At 34.3% G+C, this 16021-nt stretch overlaps 2 protein-coding genes across 2 annotated transcripts in view; one reads left to right on the top strand and one right to left on the bottom strand.

Moving 5' to 3' along the window:
• The window catches only part of LOC133335913 (putative gustatory receptor 89a), a gene marked incomplete at its 3' end in the record, with an annotated part of 56494 nt that extends 50999 nt beyond the window's left edge, over positions 1–5495 (bottom strand). The window contains exon 1 of the mRNA XM_061544207.1: positions 5469–5495. Coding sequence (XP_061400191.1) covers positions 5469–5495 — 27 coding nt within the window. The remainder of the gene's footprint in view (positions 1–5468) is intronic.
• A 321-nt stretch (positions 5496–5816) lies between these two features.
• On the top strand, positions 5817–15498 carry LOC133335914 (cadherin-89D-like; the record flags this gene model as incomplete). The annotated part of the gene is made up of 3 exons (XM_061544208.1): positions 5817–5829; positions 14416–15182; positions 15245–15498. Coding segments are annotated over exons 1-3 (1034 nt in total), but the record flags the coding sequence as incomplete, so codon positions are not given.
• Positions 15499–16021: the final 523 nt, after the last annotated feature.

Raw genomic sequence — 16021 nt, 5'->3', positions numbered from 1 at the left:
CAAATATTGAATGCAATTCAAATAAATTATTTAGTCACATACACGAAAAATTATTTTGTTATAAGGAAAATAAATATTTAAAATATTTAAATAAAAATTAACTAATATTCAAGTGCATCCGCATGTCATTGAAAACAACAAAATGAAAATATTGCTCGCGCACCTCAAAGGTGTGGGTCAAGTTTGTTAACCCACTTTTGCCATTTAAGGATTTAACCAACCACCTGTGGCTATAGTGTTGTCGTGTGGCATATTCCTGTGGCTGTTTGTTTGTATGCCCGTCGAGTGCCAAGGAGGCTCAACGACCTTAAAACCATAAACGTGAGCTAAGCTTTACAATCGACAAAGCCATCGACGTCGTCATCATCATCATCCTTTGTTGATGATCATCACCAGTGTGCCGTACAACTTGTATTTTGGAAAACTCAAAAAGAAAAATGCATTTTCACCCATCGCTTGTGGATTTAAAACCTCAAAATTACATTTGCCTTATAAGCATTTCACTGATTTTGATGTCACCGTTGACTAAAGGCAAGTTGTGATTTTTTTTTAAATAAATATTTTTACACGTTTCTTTTTGAACAGTTGTGTGTTTGTGACTTCTTTGCAAGTATATATTTTATTGTAAACAACCAAAAACAACGTTTATTTAAAAAAAGGTTATAAATATTACAATTTCACCGAGCAAAGGTTAAAACGTGTTAGAAATGTATGAAGCTTATTTATATTTTAAAAATATAAATTTGAATGCGACACATGTGTAAGGATAAACATTGGTCGTATGAAAGCTTTATTTAAAAGCAGATTGTTCATATTCCGGACCGGCGAGATAAGACTTTGTATGTTATATGGAATAAAAAACAGTTTAAATACGAAGACTTTCAGGTGACAAATGTAAAAAGATAATAGATATGCCCGTGATAATTGCCATCTGTAATAGACATAGCTTGGGTCGAAGTTGAGGGTCAAAGTACCTACGTTATACGCAACGCCAACGCCAAAAATATACACAAAATATGAACTCAGCATTTGTGGTGTTAAATAGCTTATAACTGGACAATATGTCGTTGTTATTTAATCATTGTGATAAGTTGTAGTATGCATAGTGATAAGTTATATGCCTATGGGCGAAGCTTTAAACCGTTTTGAAAGAAAGCACGCCTATGGATGGAGCTTAAAACTATTCTGAAAGAACACACGAATATGGGCGGAACATAATAATAGTTTTGGAAAGAACCACGCCTATGGGCAGAGCATTAAATAGTTTAAAATGAAACAGCGACTAGGATCGGGGCTTAAAATATTTTTTTTAAAGAAAAAAAAGCATATGGGCGATACTTAATAAATGTTTTTGAAAGAAACCCCACCTATTGGCAGATCTTAAACGTGGTTTGAAACAAACTACGGTTTTGGGTAGAGTTTCAGATTTAAATCAACCTCAGGGAGAAGCTTAAACATTAAGAATAAAACCACGTAAATCAGAGGAGCTTAAGAATTAAACCAAGCCTTTGGAGAGAGCTTGACAATGAAACCACGTATTTGGGCGGAACTTAATAATTAAACCACGCCTTTGGATGTATCAGGTCTGTGTTAAATGACATGGGAAATCTTTTTTACATATAATTCAAATTTGACAGAACCTTTATAAATGTTTAAGTTTTTCGGTGGAAATTTCAGTAGAAATCTTAAATTTTGTGGAAAGATCGTTATATGGGGAATATCTTTTAAATTCAAAGGAAAGACAAAAATTGTCGTATGAAATTAGATTTGAGAATAAAAGGAACGATCGATCATCTGTCTCGTTTCCCTCCTTTTGTAATATATTTTTCGAGAATCAATTATCAATTATCATCAATTATTACATCGATGAAAATGTTATAAAGCTACACAACGATTGCCGGGTCAGCAATTATTTGCCTCTTAATTTTGGGGTTCACGAAGTTAGTGTGTTCGGTCCTCTTTTATTTAAAATATACATCAACGATCTAAAGCATATACAATTTGATGGTAAATTATTATTATGTGCTGATGACATATTTTTATTGTACGGATATAAATACGAACATTTTTTACAAATTCAAGCGGAATATGATTCTGCTATTTTTGCGAAATTTACTATTACAAATTAATCATAAATCCAAATAAGGCAAAATTCATTAGGTTTCAAACTCATATGATCAGACCTAATTATGAAATGGCTATTCATGTAGAAGGAACACAAATTATTGACTTGTTTAGTGTAAAATGTTCACGTATAACATTAAGCAATAATCTACAATTGGACTTGCATATCAACCACATAAAAAAATAAAGTATCTGCTGCTGCAGGAATATTGTACAAATTCAAATTTTAGACACAGAAACCAAAGCATTAATATATCAAACGCTTTTTCATTTCCATTCGACATATCTTCCCATAACTTCAGAGACCTCAAAACAAAGCCCTAAAATAGTTTACCAAGCTACCACATGAATTCCCAACACTAGATCTTTACAAATTCAAAGCAGTAAATGTCTACATCTATGAGGTTTATATTAATATTAAATTTTAATGGCACTGTTTAAAAACTTGAACGGCATAGATAATTTGTCAATATCTTTCAGACAAAATAGAGAAATTATAGGTAGATTGAGAAATAGAGAAAATATGTTGGACCAATGGAATATTATCAGTAATTATCGCGCTTTTAAAATTTCAAAATGTGGTCTGTCTATTTTTGCGAAGGATTTTTTCTGAATTCACGGTACATTATTGATTTTGATGTTTTTATTTCACAAGGTGGAATGCAACACCTCGAAATATTAACAAAGTATATTTATTCTTGAGCGGAATAAAAGTATGTGTTGATTTATGCATTTCCGTCTGTCTGATAATAGACCTCATGTTGTGTAAAAAGTTCATGTGAAAATCTCTCACACACCCTAATTGAGAAGCTGTAGAAGTTTCTCAGTGTAATATAAAGTGTGAGTAAATTGAAAACATTAAACACATTTTCTACAAAATCTGTTTTCAGTTATGCCTGTCTTGCAGCAAATGAGCGATATATTCTTGATCAGAATAAAATTTGTTTAACTGAATTTGCTGTGAAAATACCAAAAATTTTTAAATATTGAGAATTTATTTTTCAACTGTTTTGGTATTCAGCCTCACTGTTAGTCAACGTTTTGTATTTTAGGTAATTTGCATTTATATCATATTTTACTTCTATACTTCATCGACGGTATGTTCGGGAAATGCCCATGTAGGAAAATTTTAAGTTTATGTAGTTCAATCCTGGATTTGAAACGGATAGCATATATCAGGTGGAATGCAATGAATAAGACGAATACAGGGGTTTCTAATAAGAGTTTTTTTTTATTAATTACCGATATTACGGTAGTTGGCATTTCTTCTTTGACATTCGACAATGGAAATGTAAACCGTTCATCCACACATTTCAATTATAAAAATTCACTACACTTACTTAGCTGACTTGAGACAGAATATTTGTTCCATAAGCCGAGCTTGAAAAAGATTTCCAAGCGTGTCGGTCTTGAGCTTAGTTTTTCCAATTTTTCTCTCAAACACTTCAAGAGCAGCCTCATCTTCTTCTTCTTGGGTAGTATCAGCGTTTTGTTGAGTGTAATTTGGTCTGAATTTCATTTAGATCATAGTAGCATCTTTTGGTCAACACTTTTCTTCTACTGATTTGAAAGCTGATGTTACTAGCTTCGTTCATTACACAAATGGAAAAAATATTGCTGTTAGACCTTTGGCAAAATTTTCTCTCAAATTCATTTTTTTGCGCATACCCTGTTCAGATCCATATACCAGCACGCGTAGTATCAGCGTCTTGTTGACTTAGATCATAGTAGCATCTGTTGGCCAACACTAGTCTTCTCTGGATTTTAAAGCTGATGTTATTAGCTTTATACACAAATGAAAAAAATATTACTGTTACATTTTAGGTTCGCTGTTAAACACTTTATAGGATTGTATTACTGAAATTTGTGAAACAAGATAGTGGTGTGAAAAATTAATTACAAGTCGCTCAAGAACGTCTGATTTGTTCCTTCTGATTGTTTTCTGAAAAGAGCAAACTGTGCTTTTTGTTGCAGAGGTACTAGTGCGCACCAGCCACCAAGACAGAGAGACGGATGAACTTTTCTAGGTCGAGACACTTTTTTGTTCTTATCAAAGTGTATAAACATACATACTACTTTTACTGACAGTTTTTATATTTGCCGACAGTTTTTAATATGGCTCTTTTTATACCCCTTGCCAAACTGTGGTGATATTACGTCTTTGAGGATATGTAAAAGGCAAAAGGATAGACCATGGTTCCTTTTGAGAATATGCCTAGAATCACTTTCTGAGTCGATTTATGCTTGGGGTGTTTTGTTGCAAACCGATTTTACGATTTTCATTAAATCAAGTTTTCTTCAGATTTGATATTGCTCCCATATATTATTTCCGATTTTCGGTATATGGTGCTCTCATATATATTTGTACAATGGGCACAAATTACTAAAATGGGTCTACAGTATTGAAATGGGTGTAGAATGTCATCTTTTAATTTTAATGATAATCGTTTTAGAGTAAGATTCACATATTCATTCAATTTCATACCAATGGTCTTTCAAATACTTCAAAATAAAATATTATGAACATCTCTTGTATATAACCAAAGTGGTGAAGGGTATCAATAAGTCGGCCCCGTCCGACTTTTGTGCTTTCCTTACTGATTATTCTTGGATTTATCTAATAATTTCTGAACAACTTTTAATAGTTTGAATATGTAAAACTAAAATTCTGTACAAAAACTACATTTTGGAATAGAATAGCAAAATATTGGATTTTTAATTTATACAGGTTTTTATCATAACAATTTATTTTACAACCCAAGATCTTGAGATTAATTCTTTTGTATTATATATTTAGTATGACATAAATTCAATTGATACATATTTCGATCATTAATGGAGACATATTTTACTTTTTAATTAATAAACTCCGTATTAATTATCCGTTTTAATTGAATACGAGCAGATTTAAATATTTTTTAATATTGGTTATTAAGTTTAAAAATAGATTTTAATATGTTTTAATAAAAAATCCCATTGGATTTTATTGCAAAATAAACCGACAATTTGTCTATAAGCCATTTCTTCCATTAAAATTAAATCTACCAACTGGACTTGTTATCGGACAACATTTCCACGAAATCATTTGACTTTTTGTCATGGCTATCTAATCCCAAGGAAAACACTTCACATCGATGTTGCACATTGCAATTTGTGTTTTGTCTTGCTCTTTCTCTCTCCGACTCTTGAGCATTCAATTGTTCGTTTGCTCATTCATGTGATTGTGGTCAGTCTCATCTAAAACACGTTTGTCGCTTAAGTCTTTTGATTTAACTCTAGGCTACGTACTCATAATTTGTGTTCATTTGTGAGAATGTGTGTGTGTGCTTGCGCGTATGTCTTACATCCAATGATCCGTTAAGTAACCCCATTTCTATTTACAGTCCACTCAAATGCGCGCACTTTCCATGCACTCACACACACTCGACCGGACTGCTATGATCTGGTCTCTCTGTGAAGACAATCATCTAGTCACTTGTTTATGGCGAATGCCGGATCTCTTTGGTAGCCAGTGCTATTGTTGCGGCTGCTCTTCGTTGCCCAGATAAACTGGCATCTCACAGTTCGCTTTTGGTTTAAAAAGGATGATCGATGTAATAAAATGCTTGTTTTTTAACTATTAAATCATAATCACTGATTGTGTTTGCAAATACCAAGGCAGCGAATTGTAATTACAGACAGATGAAGCAGAAATGGAAAACGGGTGTGAGTGATGAACAGAAAAGTAGTTTGCTTTTATTTTTGCTACAAGAAAAACCACTCATTCGAATTTAGTTAAACTTATTATTACTATTTTCTATGGGTTTTATGTTGTCCGACCATGTCACATGGAATTTTCTTCCTTAAGCAACCAAACGAACGATCGACCAACTGTTGTTGGTTGGGTGATGTTGTTTTCAACACCCAAAAATGCTATTGGTTTTCTTTTAGTGGACATATTTTGTTTCTCAAAACCGGCTCTTTGGTTAAGTGCGTTATTATTACATTTTTTTATGTTTTTGTTTTTATTAGTGAATAACAGGTAAAGTTCTAATTCTGGATTGTTAACTCCATAGTTGTTGATATGTGTGGTGGACACACACATGTCCACAATGTCTTTGTGTCTGTGTGTGCTTTATATGTCCATCAAGGTATTCCATTAAACTTGCCTAATTGCTCTAGTTTATGAAATTGTTAGTATTGTTTTATTTTTATTAACCTCCATACAAGGTGGTGCTGATGGCTGCCGGTTGTCAATGAAGAATTTCGACACGTTTATGTCCGACAAACATAAAGTAGGTTATTATTCCAGATTGCAAAAATTAATGAGAATTTTTTGTTCTTTTATTTCTAGTTTCTGGTTTTCTAAACTGACGCATTTTCTTGTTCTTTATATTAGGTCATACGGACTGGTTCTGAACTGGTCAGATGCGTTATAGAATTCCGTATATTTTATATAATTTTATGTATTCAAAACAGGCTATTAATAGAATTAAAATATGGTGGACTGAATTCTTTGATTTCTTAATGCAAGATATACGAATTCTAATATCATGGGTTCTATATATGTGAGATCGTCCATGGAACAAATATGAACAATAACTCCAACAAAATATTAAAAAAATAATAATATAAAATAAATAATAACCTTACTAATCCGATATTGTAACCTGTATAAACGAAACTCTCCACAATAAGCTGTGCATTAAAAAATCAAAAATCGGTCAGAGATCCTTATATAGAGCTTTGTCAAAGAGGAGATATATAAAATAGGAGACACTACGGTTGGAAACTCAGTTAGTACACATATAGATTATTGTGAGGGGATGTGTTGGGCTTTAATTGGAGGGTTATGTCAAAATAATAATCTATGTTACCCCAGCAACACTGGAAAACCAAATTTCAGCATGTTCCTTCTGACAAACCAAATTTGCTATTAAACCAAATTTGGACTCGCAATACCAGACTTCAGCCACTTCAGATGGAAAATGCGACTAAAACCTTAAAAATACTAAAAATGGTTCGGGACCCTAATATGGGGACTACATCAAAACATGTACCTATAACAAAAAAAAATTGTATCAACCTCCAAAATCACGATATACAGCCACTTTTCTTCAGAAAAGGTCGTAACCCTTATATGGGACTATACCAAAACGTGGACCACTTTCTATAACTAGCATTCAGAAAATAAAAACATCATATATGCAAAATGTTGAAGCTCAATCTTAATTGATAGAATTCGACGGTCGGATTGATAGACTGTGGGATGGATAGATGGACAGACTGATTAACTGATAGATGGATGGACCGACTGACTGACGTGAACATAACTACCTTGAGTGTTCTCCAATACTTCAGAGTGTGGGTAATGGAAATCAACGTCTGGGCTCGGATATCAAATAATTATTTATAAATCCACGTCTGAGGCTCCGATATCCCTTGACAAATTATTTTTGTGATCTGGGGATCTGATATTCCTTAAAAATCCATTCCTTGGGCTCGGATATCCCTTGGGAAAGATATTCTTTGAAAAATAATTCTTTAAAAATCCACGCCTGGGGCTCGGATATGCTTTGAAAAATAATTCTTTAAAAATCCACGCCTGGGACTCGGATATGCTTTGAAAAATAATTCTTTAAAAATCCACGCCTGGGGCTCGGATATGCTTTGAAAAATAATTCTTTAAAAATCCACGCCTGGGGCTCGGATATGCTTTGAAAAATAATTCTTTAAAAATCCACGCCTGGGGCTCGGATATGCTTTGAAAAATAATTCTTTAAAAATCCACGCCTGGGGCTCGGATATGCTTTGAAAAATAATTCTTTAAAAATCCACGCCTGGGGCTCGGATATGCTTTGAAAAATAATTCTTTAAAAATCCACGCCTGGGGCTCGGATATGCTTTGAAAAATAATTCTTTAAAAATCCACGCCTGGGGCTCGGATAGGCTTTGAAAAATAATTCCTTAAAAACCCACGCCTGAGGCTCGGATAGGCTTTGAAAAATAATTCCTTAAAAACCCACGTCTGAGGCTCGGATAGGCTTTGAAAAATAATTCCTTAAAAACCCACGCCTGAGGCTCGGATATGCTTTGAAAAATAATTCTTAAAAAATCCACGCCTGAGGCTCGGATATGCTTTGAAAAATAATTCTTTAAAAATCCACGCCTTAGGCTCGGATAGGCTTTGAAAAATAATTCCTTAAAAACCCACGCCTGAGGCTCGGATAGGCTTTGAAAAGTAATTCCTTAAAACCCACGCCTGAGGCTCGGATATGCTTTGAAAAATAATTCTTTAAAAATCCACGCCTGAGGCTCGGATATGCTTTGAAAAATAATTCTTTAAAAATCCACGCCTTAGGCTCGGATATGCTTTGAAAAATAATTCTTTAAAAATCCACGCCTTAGGCTCGGATATGCTTTGAAAAATAATTCTTTAAAAATCCACGCCTTAGGCTCGGATATGCCTTGAAAAATAATTCTTTAGAAATCCGCCAGTTAAAATTGATGATTGTCCTCTAAAAAAAATAGGATGTATGGTCACCTTAGCAAAATTAATGCATATACACATACATATTTACACGAATTATAAATATGTATATACGGAACTAGCTCTCATAATTGAAATGTTTACAGCCATGATTTTACTTCCCTAATTAAGGTTAAATCAAATCACATGAGAGTAACAAAAATACTCCAACAATCCTCTATTGTTAAGTCAATTATAATAAAAAAACAAAGTCAAATTGTGCGTTGGGTAAGTCAAAAAAATCGAATTCCCTGCATTTGGGAAACAAGTAACAGAAAAACATAAAACTACATAAACATGCAATTGGTAGCAATTGAATCTTACAAACGGATATTGCTGCAGCTGAGGAAAATAAAACTCAACTGAAGACTTTGCTGATAATTATGTCATGAGGGTGGGAAAAATTTGCCATCAACATTTCAACATTGAGATCGGCAACAAACAAAAAGAAAAACATGAATATATGTGCATATTTTACACCAAATAAAAATAAGATGAAGACGAATGGTTGTGAGATTTCGTGGCAACAGATTTGCTATTTGTGCAAAGAGGTGTTTCGCAAAGAAACAAAAAACAAACAACTGATGTGACTACTATGTGTGTGTGTTTGTATACATTTAGCCAATCCATTGCAGTGGCAGTGGGTGTTGTAAAATCCATTAAAAAATGCATCAAGTTTACAACAAGTTGCAGTTTCAATGCTCACTATACCTGCCCTTTTCCGTTTGCAACGAGTTTCACTCAACACCACAACTGCGGATATTTATCTTCTAGGCAGATGCCACATCTGATAGCCTTCGGTAGAAAGTTTTTGTTTTCGCAAAAATATCTCTTCTGTCCTTTTCATAAAGTTTTTGTTGTTGTTGTTTTTTTCTTTGCTTGCATTTGAATGCAATGAAATGTTAATATTTGTGCAAAAATTGTGCGACGAATGTGATGTGATTTTTGTGCAAGATTTTCACACGATTATTTGTGATTGTGTGGTGTGCTGTTTATAAGTCAGCTGCAGTGAACAGAAATATGAATGGCATTGTCGAGACGTTGCATTTGTCGTTTTCACTTCAATTTTCGAAACAATAGAGGAAAGGGAAACATAGCGACTACCAGTGAAATAAAACCTTGTGAAACCTTTTTTCGCTTTCCGAGAAACGGAAAAAATCACTTAAAGATCTGATGATATTTGCCGTGAGCATATGGGTTTGGAGGGGTAATAAAACGCATTTTAATTAAATGCGGAAAATGAAGGTCTACTCATCCACTCGCATTGAGTTCAAAGCCAAATAATTTCACTTGCAATTTTAATCAAAAGAATTAAAATATATTTTTATAATGTATGTAAAACCATTAAGCGTAGACGTATAATCGGAAGGGAAAGGTCACGTGATACCCATATCCTGGTACATACATCATTATAATTGATATCAATATTATTGAAACTTCTCTCAACTAGAGTTGGTCCGAAACCATAAAACCCAAGCAAAACCATTACGATTTTGACAAAAGAGTTATTTTCATTATTCCATTGGAATATGGAAATTACATAGAACCAATTTTCTTCTTCAAAAATCAGATGAAAATACATGGGAGCCTTTGGCCAAAAAACGTGACATGTGCCAAATTCCTTCCAATTTTGATCATAAATGCTTGAAAATTAAAATGGACAGACTGACGAGAATATGTGTGCTGTCTCGTTTCCCTTTACCTGTTATAAACGTATGCATAAAGACATAATATCCTGTACCACAGTGTGGTAAAGGGTATAAAAGCATACCTCTGATTCCCCAAATATTAGACGAAAACATTTTACGATTATTGGTTGATAAATGCGACAGAGCTATATCGTATCGCCTAAATGAATCTTAACGTCATAGAAAGATGCAGATTAGCAATGTTTTTAGCTTGCATATGCGTATAATTTTAGTCTGTTGTAAAAACCAATACAAAAATCGGTTCTATTATCTGAAAATTCGTTTAATACATTTAGCGATACGAATCTGTATTCCGCGAATAATTGTTTTTAACTTGATATATATTTAATGTAAATATTTCAGACGACTTGTAGACATGAAGTTTTCAGAGCAATGTTCGAGTCAAAATGAAAAAGGATAATGAAGACATACTAATATCGATTTAATGCCTTTGAGGAACCTATTTGAAATCTTATGATCGAACTTTTTGTTGAATATTTGGATGTCACAAAAAAAAACTCATCCTGTTGTATATTATGGGTCAAGAAAATAAGGACTAAAAAAGTAGTAAAGTCATACAGGGCCGACTTTATGATACCCTTCACCACTTTGGGTGTATTCAACAGGACCATTGATACGTTTCGTGTCAACCGGTGCAACATTTACCAACGAACATACAAATTGAAGCTATATCTAAATCTGAGTCGATTTCAACAAAATTATATGTCAATCGTACAAACTTTGGGTCTTTAGTGCACACTTTACAGAAAATCGTACGAAAATATATATGGGAGCTTTATCTAAATCTGAACCGATTTTCACGAAACTAAACATACAGCATTCTAGACTCAATTCAGTACGCAATACCAAATTGCGTGCAAATCGAAAGATATATAGGGACTTTGGTGCACCATTTCCATAAAATCGGACGAAACTATATATGGGAGGTATATCTAAATCTAAACCGATTTTCTGGAAACTTAACACACATAATTCTAGACTTAATCGAGTACGCTATGCCAAATTTCGTGCAAATCCAAGGATATATAGGGACTTTGGTGCACCATTTCCATAAAATCGGACGAAACTATATATGGGAGCTATATCAAAATCTGAACCGATTTTCAGGAAACTTAACACACATCACTCTAGACTTACTTCCTTCTGCTGTGTCAAATTTCGTGCAAATCGAAACATAAATAAGGATTGTTTTACACCATTTACATAAAATCGGAGGAAACTATATATGGGAGCACAAAGACATAATACCCTGTACCACAGTGTGGTGAAGGGTATAAAAAGAAGTACAATTATTCAACAGAGAAGGTGGATATTTTTTACATAAATTTTCCTCATTTAATTTTGCCTACGACCTGCAATAGACGCAAAAAAAATATATAAAGCATTTTCTTTGGGAACTTTGGAGTTACCACCAAAAAATCTTATTTCAAAAATTATAATTCAGAAACAAGGTCTCTGTCCTTCTAGGTTTGTAATATATACGCCAAGGCCATTCATACCTCTAAGGAATTTTCCATCTCCCGAAGTCGTAATATGTATAAAATTTCAATGCGATATTTATGCCCTACGATGTCAAGGTGTGCTTTGTGTGACCCCAAATTTCGCAAGTGGGGTTCGGACCCTGTTGTTTTTGAAAATTTAGGGGATCAAATATACCAAAAACGTTAGAGGCTATAATTATGACCCGTACGCCACGAAATTTTATATCAGGGAGGGAATGGCCAAAGAATAAGCATGACTGACTTTTGTGTGAAAAATGACAACATTTGTATTCTGGGGCGTATATATTACTCCTGTATAATATAGAATATTATATATTACTCCTGTAGAATATAGGCCCGAGAAGCTGTTATTATATACAAGAGGTGTGGTTAAACTTTAAATTATATTGTTGTATGCACTCGGATGTGGGAGTTATAAATATTTAAATATTAAAGGGTGCCCATGTGTTATGATATTGTTTAGTATTACTATTACGCCACTAGAGGGCGGAAATGTCGCTCCGATCGCTTTGAAATTTTACATGATTTCAAGGACGACGTCTATTATTTTCGGTATTGTTGAAATGATATTTACCGGGCGCAATGAAACAAAAAATTTATATTTGTTAGACTTTCTAGTCGCTCTAATATTATTATGATTATATGCAGAATATCACGTACTTTACACGGTGAAGGCAATCCGACCAATTACTTAAGACAGCTGTTTAGATGATGATAGTCAATATTCTGAGGATCACATCAATCAATACTTAAAGTGATCGATTTTTTTCATGGGGAAAATGTTCACCTCGGGAAAACAAGATTTGAAAAATATGCCAGGGTTTTAAAGTGAAGCTGTTGACCTATAATACCGACTGCACCCTCTTGACCGACTAAAGGTCAACAAATATTACTAATATTAAGTACAGATTCCCTTCACGGTGGGTTGTGTTGTGATGTTCGGCTTTCAATTGTGACCTATAGGTCGACTCGAAAAAACACCAAAAATTATGTTCTCGGTCTAATTCATCTCAAAATTTTTATCTGATCATCACCGAAAATTATAGCCGTTGTAGTTCATACCTGGATCCTCATGGAAAATGTAAAAGCGATCAGCGCTATATTTTTGCCCTCTAGTATGGTAATGGGTTACTGAATACTATATCAATACGTAAGCACCTATAAATATTTAAGTGTATCTCCCACATCCGAGTACATACGACAATATAATTGGTATCAATTTAAAGGTCAACCACTCCGCTTGGATATACTATCAACTTCTCGGGTCTATGACTTTCAGGAGTAAACATATACGCCATAGAATACAAATTTTGTAATTTTTCACACAAAAGTCGGGCTCCATTTAACCCGCTAAATATTGACCGATCTTTCTGAAAACAGACATGCTTATTCTTTGACCCGATTCCCTTCTCCATGTAAAATTTCGCGTTGTTCGGACCATAATTGCGGCCTCTAGAGCGACCAGAAAAACCGACAAAAATTGAGCATTTGGTCCATTTCACCCTCTAAATATTAACCGATATTTACCAAAAACAGTAGGGGTCTTCATTGGGCAGAACACATCCAACATGCAAAATTTCGTGAAGATTGGTCCATTACTGTGGCCTGTATCGTGTTTACAAATTATAATGGACAGACGGACGGATGGACACACATGTCTAGATCGACTCAGCTAGTCGAGACATGACGATCGGAATACTTAAAGGTGGGTCTAGGACCAATTTTTCGTGGCGTTACAAAATTTTGGGGCTGCACAAAGCTATAACACCCTGACAACATAGTTGTGTAGGGTATAATAAAAAATCAACCTTATTTGTTTATACTTATATATAATTAATTCCACACTTTAAATAAAATGTTCGTTACATTCCTAAACCAATAACCCTCAGTATGAAAAATAACCAAATAAACTTTAAATGAAAGTGAAGAAATTTCATTAAAAATGTCTTGTCCTCCTCCCTAGCATTTGATGAAATTTCACGATAAATTTTTTCAACTGCCCACAACAACAAACGAACGATTTCACCTACTTAACTGAAAAATTATCACCAACAATGCAATTTTCTGCCACAACGCGTGTTTGCATTCAACCGAAACCTATTTCTTCCGAAAACAAGACAAGGCAACCATCCAACCAACCATTGGGTGGGAAGTTCAGGCCATCAAATTCGTGAAAATGAAAAAAAAAAACAACAACAAAAATACAGACGGTGCAGTAAAGAGTGTATAATTTTCTCAACAGCGACATTGCAAATTGCAGCATGAAATATATACATATTTATAAACTGGAGGATTTAAAATGCAGAAATTTAGAATGCAGCTTATTTTTCAGCATGAAAATTTGAAAATTTTAACACTTTGTTGCATGCAGATGGATATTTATACACTTTCAAGACTAATAAAATTTTATACACACAGAGCTTTCAAATCTATGTGAAAATATTGGAACCCTATAAAGTGTTCCCTTAAGCTATGCTAAATTTTACTTAGGAGATCCGAAATAAAAAAGGACTACCTACCGATGTTAAATGTTACAATAATTCTTACAAAATTTTTTCTTTAATTTGTACAGCTCACCAGGGATGTGCTTTTCACGACGGTGCGTCCACAGAAAGCGAAGGGGTGCGCTTCATACGCCTACGAGAAGATGCTGAAATTGGGAAGGAAATTCTAACAATAAAAGCATATCCACGTTCAAAACTCTCCCTACAATCTCCCGATAATACGGGCGATCATAAATATTTTGCCATACATGAATATAATTTAACCGCCGTTGTGGTGACCCTGACACGGTCCCTTGAAGACCTTGTCGATCGAGATGTGCCAAGAAATCTATTAAAATTTCGCATTGTTTGTGCAGCGAAAAATGAGAAACTCGAGGAGGGCAGTTACCTATCGGTGACGGTGTACATTGAAGATGTCAACGATAATAAACCGGAATTCCTAAATACCCCCTATATTGTAGATATTAAAGAGAATACACCACCAGGAACAATTGTGTTCGAAGGCATACAGGCCTTTGATAGAGATAAGCCAAATACCCCAAATTCGGAGGTGCATTTTAGTATGTCAACAGTGCCAGAACAGTTATCAGCGGATGGTAGTCCATATTTTGCTCTCAAGTCACCGCATCGTCCGTTGTTGATATTGAAAAAGGAATTGGATTTTGATAATGGTATACGGCTGTTTAAATTGCCTTTGTTCGCCTGGGATCGTGGTACACCAGCGAATCAGGTGAATACCACCATCACGATAAATGTCAAAGATGTTGATGATCTGCCACCGAAATTTACCGAGGGTGTTTATCGTTCGAAAATTGATGAATTTTATCCAATGACGGTAGGATGATTCAAAATATTTCAATCAAGGTTTTTTTAGTATTTTTTATTTTATTGTTGCAGGGAGTGCCTATCAGAATACCCTTGTACTTCAATCCACCCATTATGGCCTTTGACCAGGACTCCTTGAATGCATCCTTGGTGTATGATATCATTTCGGGAAATGAGCGGAAACTGTTTCGTGTTAATCCGAATAATGGAATTGTATATCTGCAAAAGGAAATCGATTTGGAGGAAGAAAGTCTGCCGGGTAATACATTCGTGTTACAAATTGAAGCTCGTCAAAAGGATAATCCGCTGAGAAAGGCTTTAGCAAGGTGAGACAATTGAAAACAAAAACTCCTTAAAAATCCAGTCCCTGAAAAAAGTACCCCTTAAAAATACAGTCATTAACTAGCCTTTGAAAAGTACGCATTAAAAATTCTAGCCACAAAAAGTCCCCAAAAAAGTACTCCTTTATAATCCAAAACTAACACGTCCCTGAAAAAAATTTTTTCCTCAAGAAGTGCCTGAAAGTTGGTATTTAAAAAAGATAGTCCCTGAAATAATATTTATTCCTCAAGAAGTGCCTGAAAATTGGTCTTTAAAAAAGACAGTCCCTGAAAAAGTCCTCTTTAAAAAATCCACGCCTTAGATAGTCCCTGAAAAAGTCATCTTTAAAAAATCCACGCCTTAGATAGTCCCTGAAAAAGTCCTCTTTAAAAAATCCACGCCTTAGATAGTCCCTGAAAAAGTCCTCTTTAAAAAATCCACGCCTTAGATAGTCCCTGAAAAAGTCCTCTTTAAAAAATCCACGCCTTAGATAGTCCCTGGAAAAGTCCTCTTTAAAAAATCCACGCC

This window comes from Musca vetustissima, unplaced genomic scaffold (genome assembly GCF_032173495.1).
Source record: "Musca vetustissima isolate MV318-11 ecotype Yass unplaced genomic scaffold, APGP_CSIRO_Mvet_v1 utg80393, whole genome shotgun sequence".
NCBI classification, from domain to species: Eukaryota; Metazoa; Arthropoda; class Insecta; order Diptera; family Muscidae; genus Musca; species Musca vetustissima.
Note: the sequence above shows the minus strand (reverse complement) of the source record. Positions and strands in the feature narration are given on the sequence as shown.